The sequence below is a fragment of the Trichechus manatus genome, unplaced genomic scaffold (assembly GCF_000243295.1).
Source record: "Trichechus manatus latirostris isolate Lorelei unplaced genomic scaffold, TriManLat1.0 scaffold00011, whole genome shotgun sequence".
Lineage (NCBI taxonomy): Eukaryota > Metazoa > Chordata > Mammalia > Sirenia > Trichechidae > Trichechus > Trichechus manatus.
In genome coordinates, this window is record NW_004443947.1 from 10,365,254 (window position 1) to 10,380,759 (window position 15,506).

The 15,506-nt window shown below is 42.7% G+C and overlaps 1 protein-coding gene across 4 annotated transcripts in view; it reads right to left on the reverse strand.

Moving 5' to 3' along the window:
• The window catches only part of DOCK2 (dedicator of cytokinesis 2), a 548,036-nt gene that overhangs the window by 331,070 nt on the left and 201,460 nt on the right, over window positions 1–15,506 (reverse strand). For all 4 annotated transcript variants that reach the window (XM_004371215.2, XM_023726512.1, XM_023726513.1 and 1 more), the window contains one exon: window positions 2,626–2,774. In XM_004371215.2, the coding sequence (XP_004371272.1) occupies window positions 2,626–2,774 (149 nt within the window). The remainder of the gene's footprint in view (window positions 1–2,625; window positions 2,775–15,506) is intronic.

Sequence of the window (15,506 nt, forward strand, 5' to 3'; positions counted from 1 at the left end):
GGGGAGCATACAGCCTCCCACTCACTTCCTGGCTTTGAAGCCCTAAGTACCAAAGGTATGTGAGACAGCAGCCTCTTCTCACTGGTGTCTGCTGTAACTGACCGTGCAAAGTGATGACAACCTGTCCGGATAGAGCTCTGGGGGACCATCCCCTGGGAGCGGCAGGGCCCCATCACCTCTGCTCTACAAAGGAACTGTTAACCTGTGAGCCGGGGTCATTCTTCCATCCAAGTCAGGAACTTGGCAATCAGCCCATGATAGTTGTATTCCCCAAACTGGGTCCACTAGCATATTCCCAGGATCCATGATTGTCTCCCACCTTCTCCCCTACATTACAAGGCATCTGAGCATTAATTACTCAAATGTAAGGAACAGTTGCAAACTGGCTTTTCAACAGCAAGAGGCAGCATTCTTTAGGAAGCTTCTGTAGAAATTATGGGTCCACCCTCATGTCCCTTTTTTTTTTCTTTTTGGTGTAAGGAGTCTTTACAGAAAACAAAAAAATCGACAAACCAAGGATTACATACAAGACAAAAAGCAGAATCAAAACAGGGGAGCGCGTCTGGAGGGCAGAGGGGGAGAGCGAGAGTGAAAAGGGGGTGGCGAGGTTTGTTTTTTTCTTTCTTTCTTCCCATTTCTTTAAAAAGCCAGCACAAGAAAACACACATGCACACAACCAACGTTTGTTCCTGAGTAGAAACATAAGTAGGGCAGAATCAAACACTCTGTTTTTCTGTCTTCCAAAGGAAAAAAAAAAAAAGAGCGAGTAAGACCAAGCTCTCCCTTAAAAAAAATCAATGAAAAAAGATCAAGTAGCAAAGACTGGAACCAGCTCAACAGCTGGCTAGTAAATGTGCTTATGGAGACAACACTCATTATTAACATCAATACCAGAGTGAATCTAGATTGGGAATTATACCGCTTTACAATGAAACAAGGAGTGAGATAGGAGGAAAAAAAAGAGAGGTAAGACTCTTTGGTTACACAGACTTTGGAGTCTGACCCAGCTGGGTTTGAATTTTGGCCCTGCCATTTATTTGCTATCTTGCCTTAAACGTTAATTAAGTGTATGAGCTTCAGTTTCTTCATCTGTAAAATGGGAATAATAATCCTTAGCCCCTAGGATCAGAGTAAGGAGAGAGAATACATGTCATGCATTTAGCACAGTACCTAGAATACAGCAAATGCAGTAGCAGCTATGACCATGAATTATTCACCCTTGAAAACTCAGCTAAAGCTTCACCTCTTCTGTGAGGCTTCCTTGACAAAAAATGCTACACACACACACAAACTCTTTGGTAGCTCCTGTACCCTATATTATACATCTAGTACATCCAGATTATATCCCTTATATCAATTACTTATTTACATGTTTGTTTCCTCTACTAAGGATTTTCTTGAGAAAAGAGAATGTGTCTATGTTCCCTTACATTCCAAGTACCTCATATTATTTCTGAATGAATGAATGGATAGATGAATGAATAAAGCAAGCTACTGCATTTACACAGTAATGAGATGAGAAGCTTAACTACAATAGTAGTAGGAAGGAAGAAACAGAAGAGAGACCTCATACAAGGAAATTGATAGTAATGACTGACTATGGGATACAAAAGTAAAGGAATGTTGTTCTGTGGAGTTTTCTAACTATAGTCAATCATTGATGAAATTCATCCAGAAAGTAATTCTCTTCGGATTTTCTAAGGAGGAGAGAAAGAGAGGAAATGTTCACACAAATATTTAGACAGCATTTGTTGGTCATTTGGGTCTACATAGTCCTCTAAAACCAGTCCTATCCTGGATCAGAGGCCCTCCTGGACACTTCTCAAGAATAAGGGTGGAGTTGCTGAAGCAACCTAGGTCATGTCAAGAACTCTTACCTCCCTCCTTCAAGTCTCAAGAATTCTACACCTGTCTCTAATCTTTACCTCTCAATCTTTACCACCATCACCATTCCATCATGCTTATCCTCATCTGCAGACTTTGCCCTTTTGGAAGCCCTCCACTTACTCCCACTGAGGCTGATGCTTCCTTTGGTCTTTTCTTTTGGATCCAACCCTGCCTTAATCTCTGAATGGTGTCTACCAAATACACACTGGATTACTGCCAAAGCCACCTCCTACTACCACCCCACTCTCTGTCCTATCTCTGGAGTCTGGACCTGGGCAATCTGCTCATCCAAGAGAGGAGACAGGAAAAGAATCTTAATGAATTTCATCATCACTGGAGACAACTGGAGAAATGAAACCCATGCAATTCGGCTAAGAAAGTAGATATGAGGGTTTTCTTAGTTGTTTAAGGATAGAAAACTCCCTTTACACCTCTGCAAACCAGGAACTGAGTATAAAGACAAGTCATCTGAAAAGTCTGCAATAATGTCCATACCTACACCCTGAGAAAGCCTGACCAATAAGAAATACAGTAACAAAATGCTAGTTGCTTAATTCCAATCCCCAAGCCATATTTCAGAGAATTAGGAGTTAGTCACTGGAAAAGTAGGTCTCCCGAGCAAGTTGCTGACTTTTATCTTCAGACTTTGGCTGCTATTCATCAGCATCAATATTTTAGAACTTAATCAACTCAGCTCTAGCCTGAGTCCAGAACATTTCCATTATCATGAGGACTCACCATATCCTGACAGCTGAGGACCTCCAAAATACTGTGGAGTAATTCCACGCAGTACTTCTTCTCCGGGACCTGGTGTTGCATCTCATCCTTCTGCTCCAGCAGTTCCTTCAGTTCTTTGGTGATGACAGGAAGCAGAATGTCCCGGCATTCTGAAATGAAGGCAGATCAGAAGTGGTGGGGCTTTCTCATTTTTTTAGTTTCTTTTCTTTCTTTTTTTTATATAATTTTCTTTAAATAAATACTGCATGAGTACATTACCCTTGTAAAAACTTTAAATATTAAAGATGGGTAAAGATTTTCTTAGAACATCATTCACAATTCTCGTCCCTCCCTCTCCAAAAGCAACCACTGCTACTTTGTTCTATGTATTTATTATATATAAATGTATAAGGAGCCCTAGTGGCACACGGACTAAGCACTCAGCTGTTAACCGAAAGGTTGGCAGTACAAATCTACCCAGTAGCTCTGCATGAGGACGACCTGGTGATCTGCTCCTATAAAGATTACAGCCTAGAAACCCTATGGGGAAGTTGACATGAGGTTGCTATGAGTTGAAATCGACTCCAACGGCACCTGACAAATAAATGCATCAGTATGAAATATGTAGTATCGATTTGATTTTGCTTTCAGATAAGTATGTCATGTCATACTGTAAATATAAACCTTCAAGATATTTTATATGATTTGACATATATGTGTATTAGTTTAAAATATATAGTGTCATTTTGTTCTTGTTTCCTTTTTACTTAAGGGACTACTCTATGAATTTTTCTGCACCTTGATTTTTTAGTCACCAATATTTCTCTGAGCATTTTCTATGTTATTCCATATAGAACAAACCCAAAAACCAAACCCGTTGCCACCAAGTCAATTCCAATTCATAGCAACCCTACAAGACAGAAGAGAACTGCCCAATAGGGTTTCCTAGGAGCGGCTGATGGATTCGAACTGCCAACTTTTCAGTTAGCAGTCAAGCACTTAAGCACTGCACCACCAAGGTTGCAATTACATATAGGGATCTACTTAATTATTTTTAACTGTATGATAGTATTCTCTATTATGGATATATTTGTTTACTCAGCCATATCCCTGTTTTTTACTAGCACAAACAGTAAGAAAATGAACAACCTTCCACTTGAGTCTTTGTGCACACTGGCTTTCAATCAAAATGAATTAAACCTTTTACAGAGAAAGGTGTCTCTCTTGATATTGCTGCCTTGAGAAATTTCTGGAATGTTCTGACACCTTACACAGCTTTGTTTCTATACTTCCCTTAAAAATAGAAAACTTTGAGGTACCAAAAAAAAAAAATTCCAAAAATGTTTAAATCATCCACATCCAGATGGCCCTTGAGCAGGGAAGTGAATCATACACTCCAGAATTTCATTTTAATTCAATCCAACAAATAGTCATCAAACACCTTTGGTGTGGAAAGCGCTGGGACTCGCAGCCCAGAGATAAGATATAGTTCTTGCCCATTGTTGTTGTTAGGTGCTGTACAGTCAACTAAAACTCATGTGACAGAGTAGAACTGCCCTATAGGGTTTTCTAGGCTGTAATTTTTATGGAAGCTGGTAGCCAGATCTTTCTCCTGTGGAACCTCGGGGTGGTTTCGAACCACCAACCTTTCAGTTAGCTGCCAAGCTCTTGACTGTTGCACTAGCAGGGCTTCTTGCCCATCAGGGGCTTAAAATCTGGCAGAGGTGCTTAACAATGAAAACGATGAGAACAGCAGAAGGTAGAGTAAGATACAGGTGGGAACAGGTAAAGAACGTCTCTCATTCGGTCAGCCCAGCATCCACACTCCCTTCTTCCGGCACAGCACCCGGACTTCACTCTGGGGATACAATCCTGGGAGACCTATCATTGGCTGCCTTGTCTTCCTCTGGACAAGTGCTGAGAACCTGAGACCCCAATTAGGATGCCCCCTTGAATATGAATCTAAAGGGGAATTTAATAATAGTAATTTCTGAGATTGCCGATAAATATCGAGTGCTTACAATGTGTCCCTGGAGAAGGACATCATGCCTGGTAATGCAGAGGGTCAGCGAAAAAGAGGAAGACGTTATCAAGATGGATTGACACAGTGGCTGCAACAATGAGCTTAACCATAGCAACAACTGTGAGGATGGCAAAGGATCCGGCAATGTTTCATTCTGTTATACACAAGATCTCTATGAGTCGAAACCGACTCGATGGCACCTAACACCAATGCAATGTGTCAGGCACTGTTTTAAGTGTCTTGAATGAATTACCTCATGTAATTCTCCCAATGACTTTATGAGATAGATACTATTATTTCCATATTTTGCTGACGAGGAAGCAGAGGTACTTGCCAAAGTGTATTTAGCCAGTACATAGTGGATCCAATCTGACCATGGAGCCCGTGCTCTTAACCACTATATGAAGAGTACAGTCCTTCTTGGAGCTCGGTTGTCTGTGGAAGCTGCCCATAGGTGCCTCCTGCTTCCACTGCCAGAGCTGTTCTGGGCCTCTCTTCTGATACCTGGTTTCCCCAGCTTTTCCTTTGAACTACTCTCTATCTTCCAAATACATTTGTTTTCACTTAAAATTACCAGAGTCAGTTCCTGTTGCTTACAGCCAAAGATCCCAACTGCTAGAGTCATAAAATGCCATGGAAGCTTAAGAAGAGAGCAATAGTCTCTACCTGGAAGGTTCAAGAAAGACTTTACCGCTCTCATAGAATTGTGTCTCTTCTCTCAGAGCACCAATCTTAGTTTGTAAATAAATTCTAATTAGTAAGATCAATTAATGTCCATTCATCCCAACAAAATGTGAGCTACGTGAGAGCCAGACTAAATCTCAAGTGCCTGGTAAAGTACCTGGATGATACTAGACACTCCGTAAAGTTTGGTTCACTGAATGGAAGAGGCAGCTTTGGAGATGGCCCTTGATGAGTGAATAATATCGCCACAGGAAGAGTGGGAGTTTAGACAACAGGAGGTGATTTAGAGTACATAGATCCAGGCTAAGTAGAATATTCTCTTGTAAATAGAATAATGGGAGGGAAATTTAAACATTTAAAGGGAAAGCTCCTAAATGCAGTGAAAAATTTTAGGTTATAGTTCTATGGAAATAGAAAACCATAGGCTCTAAAAATTGTGACTGAGCTTTGTTTAAAATCATAGGTGAAACCACAGGCCACAAGTTTAACAGTACTTAATGAAAAAGTCTGGACTCCAGACACTGTTGTCCTAAGGCCTTTTGAGAATACAAAGCACTAGGTTAGCCATTACCTTGTGTTCAGAGAGATAAAGAAGGAGGTTGAAGAAAATTTATATACCATTACCACAACATTTAAGCTATATTTATACTTAGTCCTAGAAGCCAGACTTGTCACTTGTCATCTCTCTTATCAGGAGAGATCAGTCCCTGGAGAAGGGCATCACTCTTAGTAAAGCAGAAGCATCACGCTTGGTAAAGTAGAGGAAGACCTTCAACGAGGCAGACTGACACAGTGGCTGCAACAATGGGTTCAAGCATAACAACAATCCTGAGGATGGTGCAGGACCAGGCTGTGTTTTGTTCTGATGTACATAGGGTCACTATGAGTTGGAACTGACTCGAGGACACCTAACAATAACAAAATACTTAATCCACATCTTGTCATCATAAAGTTGAGTTTTTGTCCAGGTCAGGAGACACCATGAACCCGCAACTGATTTGGTTTTGGTATTTATTAATAGGGGTAAAGAAATTTTCTGCAATGTTCAGGGGTTTGTTTTAAAAGTTATCTTCCAAAGGAACTGTCTGTTAGAGGAAATTATATCTGCTGGAATGCTTGGTAGAAAAACTAGGTGTGTTGATTTGAAGTTGTAAACTCTTTGCCATTGGATGATGAATAATCTCAACAACTTCATGATACTTAATTTCACCATTATGCCTTTACTGATACTGTCATGATTAAATCCAACTAGAAAAGAAGAAATGTACATTCTCTTACTAAGTCAGGTAAAAATCTAAAAGTCTTCTTCCCCCAAAAATTAATTTTACAAGTAAAATAAACTAGGGATTTTAATAAAAGAATTTTAAAATGCAACAATATGTCTCTTTCTTCCACAGTTCTCTGGGCAAAAGGTGGACACCAGAAGATGTGCTTTAAGGAGATTCATCTCTCTGCAGCATGTAGGGTAGCTAGAGGAGGAAAAGACCAGAGAGCCGAAACCAATAAAGAGGCTCTTCCAGTCACCCGGGTGATTACAATGAGAATAAAAGTCGGGTTTCCTCCCTTAGATATCTAGCTTCTGACACAACACACCTGTCTTCTGCAGAGGCAGAAGATTTGATAAGACCTTGAAGGGACGTGGTAAGAAACAATTCAAGACTGCTCCATTGTCTTGAGAGTCAAGTGTAAGAAGAAGACGTGTAATATTTTGAGGCCTAAAATAGCCTTCTGTGACTCAAGACAAAAAAAAAAAAAAAAAAACATTTAAAACTCTCCTCATCAGTTACTGCTTAATGGGAACAGAGTTTCTGTCAGGAATGATGACAAAGTGTTAGAAGTAGATAGTGATGAAGGTTGCACAACATTGTAAATGTAATTAATGTTACTGTGTTGTACACTTAAAAACAGTTAAAAAGGAAAATTCTGTTATATATACTTTACCACAATACATTTAAAAAAAAAAGAAAGCTGCTGCTTTGATACAATTTAAAAACAACAAACAAAACAAAAAACTCTCCCTGTCTGCAAAACAAGATCACTAAGACCTACAGGAAGGAGATGTGTGAAGGCAGATGAAGGGTTAATACATTCGCTCACTTAGTCAGTCAACTACATTTATTGAGCCCTCCCTTTGTGCCAGTCACTATTCTGGAATAGAAGGGAATGACCGGAGGTTAATAGCCCATCACAGATTAGAGACAACTGAAAAAAAAGAAGCAAACTTGAGTAGGCCAGTGGGTGATGTTTATCCAATTAGGAATGGCCATTAAAAAGAGCTGTGGAGGGAATTGAGGTCGAGTTTTTCCTTAAAAGCTCATTCTGTTAGTACTCTAGTTGAGATATCTTGGGTATATCCCATTAGAAAGACGAAACCACGGGAAAAGGCCAATTGGGAGATTTTAGATATTAATCAGGATCTCTTTGGGGAATCACTAGACCTTAAGTTCTACTTAAAATTGAGCTAAATGAGCATATGTTCATGGAAAGGTCTGGTAGGAATCTCATGGCTATTTCTAACTGGTTGAACATCACCCACCGGCCTACTCAATAGTTGTGGCTTATGGATAGGGATGATGAGAAAGCATTGACAGTATCAGATGAAAGGGTTGAACTGAGTGATTGTTAAGGCCCATTCCAGATCTATAAAATAAAGATTGAGAGGAAGTGGCAAGAGGAAGGACAGAGTTGCTAGATGGAAAGACAGTGGGCACAACGCATTGTTCACAAACCACCAAGGCTGTGGGAGCTGCAGACCAGGCCCCAGCAGAAATAATTCAGGTTCATCAATCTGAAAGTCATTTGCCTTACAGTTTACCAAAACCAGCTTCCCCACCAGACGGAGGCGCGTGGTGCCGAGAGCCAGCAAGATTTTAGCCGAGGAAGCCATTAACAATGCGGCCTGTTTTTCAGAAAGTACTCGGTCTTCTCTTTAACCATGATTTCTCAGAAGTCTGTCTCCTCTGTTTTGAGATGAAATCATTTTTCTCTTTTGTAATTGAAGCTGTGAAATTACGTTAGTTTTGTAAAGCTTCAGGAAGCAGCACTCTAAATTGTTACTTGATTGTCAAGCAAATACAAATGGTTTGTTGTTGTTGTTGTTAGGTGCCATCCAATCGGTTCCGACTCCTAGCGACCCCATGTACAACAGAATGAAACGCTGCGCCCTCCTCACAATCGTTGCTATGTTTGAGCCCATTGTTGCAGCCACTGTGTCAATTCATCTCGTTGAGGGTCTTCCTTTTTTTCACTGACCCTCTACTTTACCAAGCATGACGTCCTTCTCCAGGGATTGGTCCCTCCTGATAACATGTCCAAAGTGAGCAAGACAAAGTCTCACTATCCTTGCTTCTAAGGAGCATTCTGGCTGTACTGCTTCTAGACAGATTTATTGGTTCTTCTGGTAATCCATGGTATAGCCAATATTCTTTGCCAACACCATAATTCAAATGCATCAATTCTTCTTCAGTTTAAAAGATAAATATTGCCGAGCCTTAAATCAATCCATATAGGCAGAGGTAGTAAGTGTCAAGGAGTCCCGGGGTGGTGCAAATGGTTAACTCACTTGGCTGCTAATGGAAAGACTGGAAGTTTGAGTCACCCAGATGTGCCTTGGAAGAAAGGCCTGGCGATCTACTGCCAAAAAATCAGCCACTGAAAATTCTATGGAACACAGTTCTACTCTGATACATATGGGGTCATCATGAGTTAGAGTCGACGCTACAGCAACTAGTTGGTTTTGGTAATGAGTATCAGAGACCTGCAGACCCAGCCTGAGCTACTGCCACAGGTGCTGGATGCTGGACAAAGGCCTAAAGATCTGCAATCAGATGTCAAGATCAAACTGTAATTCAGACCAGTCACTTAGGAACCTGCAGAGCTTCTCTGCTCTCTGTATTTTCATAGAAAAGAGTTTTCCTTCTGTCAAAGTGGCAGCAGAGAGAAAAATGCAGTATTTCTGGGCTCTGGTTTCTTCCTTCTTCAAGAAATTTGCATTATAGGGCAGTAGGTGCTACCTGCCTGAATTCACAGTCTTCTTGAAGTATAATATGCTTTCACAATAATTTTGTGACCCACACCCAAATCAGCCCACTGCTGTCGAGTTGATTCTGACTCACAGCGACCCTACAGCACAGAGTAGAACGGCCTTGCCCCATAGTGTTTCCAAGGCTGTAATCTTTATGGAAGCAGACTTGCCACATCTTTCTCCCATGAAGTGGGTGGTGGGTTTGAACTGCTGACCTTTCAGTTAGCAGCCAAGCACTTGCACTTAACCACTGTGCCACCAGGGCTCCTTCCCCAACAGTAGCCCTATGGAAAGAACTAAATGGAGATTCTCTGTCCACTTCAGAAAACTACCTTGAGGCTCACGAGGCCAAAAATACTCCTGTGACTGCAGCCAAAATGCCCGTTCCAGAGGGAAATACTCCAAAGAGCCACGTCTGAACTTAACTATCTTCCCCACAAGTGGGCTCCTTCTCCTTTCCTCTGTCTCAGAGTGAAGACACCCCTAGTCACAATCAAGCAAACTTGGGTGTCATCTTTGACTCCTATCTCTCTCTACCACAGACATCCAATCCAGAAGCTAAGGACAAAAAGGTGCTAATTACCCCACGTTCTAAATTCAAATTATCTCCGGTAGCTGGGGTACACCATCATCCTTCAAGGTCTTTTTGAGAGATACCATTCGGTATCAGTCCTACACCAATCCACACGCGCCCCATCCCAGAATTGAGGGAAGGTCAGCAGAGGCCTTTGGATACGATGCAATGTCCATGAAGAGAAGTCATTACCCCTCTCCTCCCTGAAGCTGAGGTCATGGAGGGAGGACTCAAAACAATCAATCATATGATAAATGAAGATGAACTGGCACCTTTTATCCCTGCGGGTAAATGTTCACCAGTCCACAATCCCAGGCACATCCTGGTTCCACCAACAGAATGGAGAGATGTTATAACATTGGTAGCACAGGAGTATGATGCACTGTGCTTTTCAAGACCCTCTCTTACCATGGGGAAGAAGGAACATTTCTGAATATGTATCCCCTAAAGTTTGAGATGGAAACCCTGGTGGCACAGTGGTTAAGGGCAGTTCTACTCTGTCCAAAAGGGTTGCTAGGAGTAGGAATCAACTCGACGGCAATAGGTTTTGTTTTTGGTGTTTCAAAGTTTGAGATCTCTGGTGGTACAATGGTTAAGCAGCTCAGCTGCTAACAGAAAGTTTAGTGGTTCAAACCCACCCAGCTGCTTCACAGGAGAAGAGACCTGGGGATCTGCTCCCATAAAGATGACAACCTAGAAAACCCTATGGGGCTGTTTTATTCTGTCACACGTGGGTTACTATGAGTTGAAATTGAAACAACAACAAAGTTTGAGAGAGTACTTGAGGACAGATACTAGTGCCCACTTCTGTCTAGATATTGACAAAGGCAGATGACTCAACAGAAAAGCTTGTACCAGTAAGGCCCAAAGGGAATGTGGCGTGGTGTGGCAAGTCTGAAAAGGCACCTTATCCCAATTTTTTGAGACTTTTGGAGGGTGCAGAAGACCCCAGAGATTTCTGTGGCTCCAGGTGAAAGAACATAGGGTTGGCAGAGGGTCAGAAATCACGAGGCTGCCTCTTTTAAGGCTGAAGCATTTGGTAGGGCCGAAGGGAGGCACAGCTTTCCCTTTTGAGGGTATCTTCAGCTATGGATGGGACTCAGGTAGAGAAAACCACATACGTGGCCAACACCACATTAGCAGAGGCCACCAGGAGCAGACAGAACAGGGCTAATACAAAGGAAGGTTGGGCCCACGCCCGCCACCATCATGAGGCCATCTTTGGAGCAGGGCCTACTCTCTCCACTTGCCACATCCCCAGCCTTCCAGGGTCTAGAGGGAGAAGGTTGAAAAGTCAAAGAAAGGCAGAAATGTCTGAAGAGTAGAGCACATCCAGCCCCATGCCACTCCACCCTCCCAAAGAAAGAAGAACCACGGATACCAGGCCCAGTCAGTGGTGGGAGGATAGGAGGCAAGCTCTGATTCAGGTTGAAGATGAAGCTGACAAATAAGCAGAGCTGTGTCTTAAATACAAAACAATGCTATCTTAAGAACTAAAATGACAGGAAAGATATGGAATCCATACAAGACCCTTAAGGGGTCCCAACAGTGGGAAAAGAGGGTTTGACATAGCCCTGTTGAGGGGATCAATTGTTACTAAAAACTTTTTAAAAAGCCAATTTATATTCATATCCCAACATATTAATCCAAACCAAACCCGCTGCCGTCAGGTCAATTTTGACTCCTGGTGACCCCATCAGTAGAACTGCTTCATAGAGTTTTCTCAGCTGTAATCTTTATGGAAGCAGACTGCCAAGTCTTTCTTCTGTGGTGTTGCTGGGTGGGTCTGAACTGCCAGCTTTTAGGCTAGTAGTCAAGGGCAAACCACTAACACTACACAGGGACATCCCCAACACATTAAGACTCCTCTATAAACCTATTCTCTTGTCTTGCTCCCTCACTACACTGTGAGCTCCCTGAAGATAGGGACATGTCTAGTTCACCACTGCACCCTCTATACCTAACAAAACGTACTTGGAATATACTCAAAACCAAAACCAGCTGCTGTCGAGCCAACCCCAACTCATGGAGCCCCATATGTGACAGAGTAGAACTGTGCTCCATAGGGTTTTCAATGGCTGATTTCTCGGAAGTACATCACCAGGTCTTTCTTCTGAGGCGCCTCTGGGTGGACTCAAACCTCCAACCTTTTGGTTCACAGCCAAGTACATTGACTGTTTGCACCACCCAGGGACTCCTTGGAATATCTAAGTATCCTGTAATTATTTGTTGAACAAATCAGTGGATGGAATGACAGATGAAAGCATGAAGAGGAGAGCTATCTGACCTCTCCAGGAGGAAGTGCCATTCCTCCATACTTCATCATTTTTGTGCCCAACGTCACTGTGGGCCTGAGGATGTAACAGGAAGAAAGGCACACTTCCTGCCCTCTCGGATCTTATGACATAACTGAAGGTGCAAGAAACAGTACTTATCTGGGAAGAGAAGAGCTGACATTTACCGAATACTTACTCTGTGCCTACACTGCATGTGGATTGTCTCATTTAATCTTCTCAACTACCCCGAAGAGAGGGGCAATTATGATCCTTACTTTAAAGATAAGGAAAAGCTCACCCCACAACACACAAACTAGTAACAGCTAGAGTCAGGATTCAGCCCAGGTAGATCGAGAAGCCCTGGTAGCACAATATTTAAGCACTCGGCTGCTAACGGAAAGGTCGGCGGTTCGAACCCACCAGCCAGCTCCGTGGAAGGAAAGACCTGGCAAACTGCTCCCATAAAGATTACATCCTAGGAAACTTTATGGGGCAGTTCTACTCTGTCCTGTAGGGTGGTTACAAGTTAGAATCTACAATGGCACACAACAGCAACAAGCCTGAGACCAGAACCCATGTTCTTAACCAGAGTACTGCAGCACCTCCCAGATGTGTGAAATGGCTAGATATCCCTGTGGGGATTCAGAGGAGGCAAGCTCTCCATGGGAAGATTAGGCGGGGATGGTGCCTAGAATGGGTGTTAGTACCCAAGTGTGCTTGGGGGCGGAAAGAGGGCGCTCAGGAAGGAATCCTCAGCCTTCTAGGTCTTCTAGTCCAATCCTTATCTAAAGACAGAATTGCACCTCTCCCAACCTTGTCTCAAGACAGAATTGCACCTCTCCCAACCTTGTCTCAAGACAGAATTACACCACACCCAAATGACCCAAGGCAAACAAGAATCAGTCTCAGTGTTAAAACTCTCCATTTAAAAAAAAGATTCCACAGACTCCCTCAGTGTCTGCTACGCCAAAACTTAAGGCTGGCACTCAACCTCTGGAAATCTGCTTAGCTCATCCCCATTCCTGACATTCACCCTGAGAAGTCCACATCTCTTGCTGTAGGTGAATCAGCCCAGTCAGTGCAAACCCTGGTTAAACAAAAGCTGAGTATGTGTGTCAGGGGCTCAGCCACACCCTCAGTGTGGGTACCCCTGTCTCTAAGCCCAACAGTGGCAGCCTTCACTTGGGATTTCACTCCACTCATGGCTAGCCCCTTACTCTGTCACCAGCATGAGTTAATCGACTCTTCTATCCTGTTCGATTTTGCACAGACTTTACGGTGAAACTCATTCTGCATTTGCCAAGTTCCTATTGACTAAAAGGCAAATTCAGCTCAGCTCAGCCCTTGTGGGGGCCTATGGTTGTCAACGCTCACCCTGCCCGTTCCCCTGTGCCTTCTGGTATGCAGGGAAACCCTTAACTGAGACTCGAAATTCTCTTGGGCAAGGCTGAGCTCTGCTCGGTGGCTCCTTTTTCTCCGCTTGGTTTGGGTAGTGTTTGCAGATGTCAGAGGCCACTTGGTTCAATCAGCAAGACACAAAGGAGAACCTCCCTAGACACAACTCCAGTCTGACAGATAGCAATTTGTTCTCACAGCCTCCCTCCACCAGCCAGTGTGTTACAAAGAAAACTAATTCCACCCACCAGGAAATCAATAACTACCCACAAACTTCATATTCTACATCAGGTTACAAGGCTTTTACAACTCTACTAGCGTTTTTCCCTAACAATTCTTCAGTGGCTCCTCAGGAGTCACTTTCGTCACCTCCCAGAAAACATGCCTAATTATAATATTCAGAATCATGGCTCACTCCCCCTCATGCCACCTCCGCCATGATGCACAGCTCTACTTTATGAACGCTGAGGGCCAAAATATGTCTCCCCAGCTGTGATGGTTAAGGTTGTGTGTCGACTTGGCTGGGCCATGATTCTCAGTGGTGTGGCAGTTACATAACGATGTAGTTTGGCAGTTATGTAATGATGTAATTTGGCAGTTTTGTGAAGGTGTAGTCATCTTCCACGATGTGATCTGATGTGATCAGCCAATCAGCTGTAAGGGGAGTTTCATCAGGGGTGTGGCCTGCATCCAAAATATACATGGACATTCTGGCAAAGCTCACTCGCTCTGGATCCTGCATCTGACTTGTCATCATCTGACCTCCAGTTCTTGGGACTTAAGCTAGTAGCCTTTGGGATTTGTCAGCCTCCACAGCTTGAGCCAGAAGCTTGCTGTCTGACCTGCCAATCTTGGGCTCGTCAGCCCCTACAGCTACATGAGTCAGGAGAAGCCTTCAGCATGATGCCTGACCCACGGACTTGGGACATGCCAGCCTCTACAGTCGCATGAGCCATTTCCTTGAGATAAATCTCTTTTTTTTCTTTTGTGTGTGTGTGTGTGTGTGTGTGTGTGTATAAAAAATGGTTTTTTATACATATATATATGGTTTTGCTTCTCTAGAGAACCCAGCCTAAGACACCAGCTAAACAAACACAGCCTAGTTGGAGATTTCAGAACTCAGCAACTGTAAAAATCCCCCTCAGGTATCTTAGAAGGGAGAAAGCACAACTAGGCAGTAAATCCTAAAGAAGAAACATTACTTCCAGAACTTTATTTACTCAAAGTCCAAACCAAGCTATTGCTTTTGCCATATGCCTTTTATATTTAATATAAAATGTGATTTTTCACTAAACATATAAGCAGATGCCCTATCATAAGCTGATATTTGCCATTCTGATGCATAGTGATGGCAGAAAGAGCAGATTGACATATAATTGCTGGAATTTTTAAGGAAATGGGAGTATGTCTATGTTTTTAAGATGTCACACTGACTATAAATATAATTTTTAAGCTCTAATAGTTTATACGGAATATATTTATATCCTAAGCTTACATACACATGTATATGCTTATACATATATGTATGTATATAAAGAGCCACAGTCAATGATATATGGTCATTGAATATATACTGTGACAGGCACAGTTTTCATGGATATCACATTCTAGTGAGGTGACAAACAATTAAATAAGGAGGGTAACAGTTGTCTTAGGTTGGGTCCTCCAGAAGCAAACTCTGAGATGAGGGGCTGTGTGAAAGTGCTTTATTAGGAAGAGGAAGGGAGACATGGGACCATGAAGGGACAGAGGCCAAGCAGGGTGCAAAATCACACCAGGCTCACAGAAGGTACTTTTGCCTCACTCCTGCAGGGGAGCTGTCATGGACTGAATTATGTCCCCCCAAAAATGTGTGTATCAATTTGGCTGGGCCATGATTCCCAGTATTGTGTGGTTGTCCTCCATTTTGTGATTGTAATTTTATGT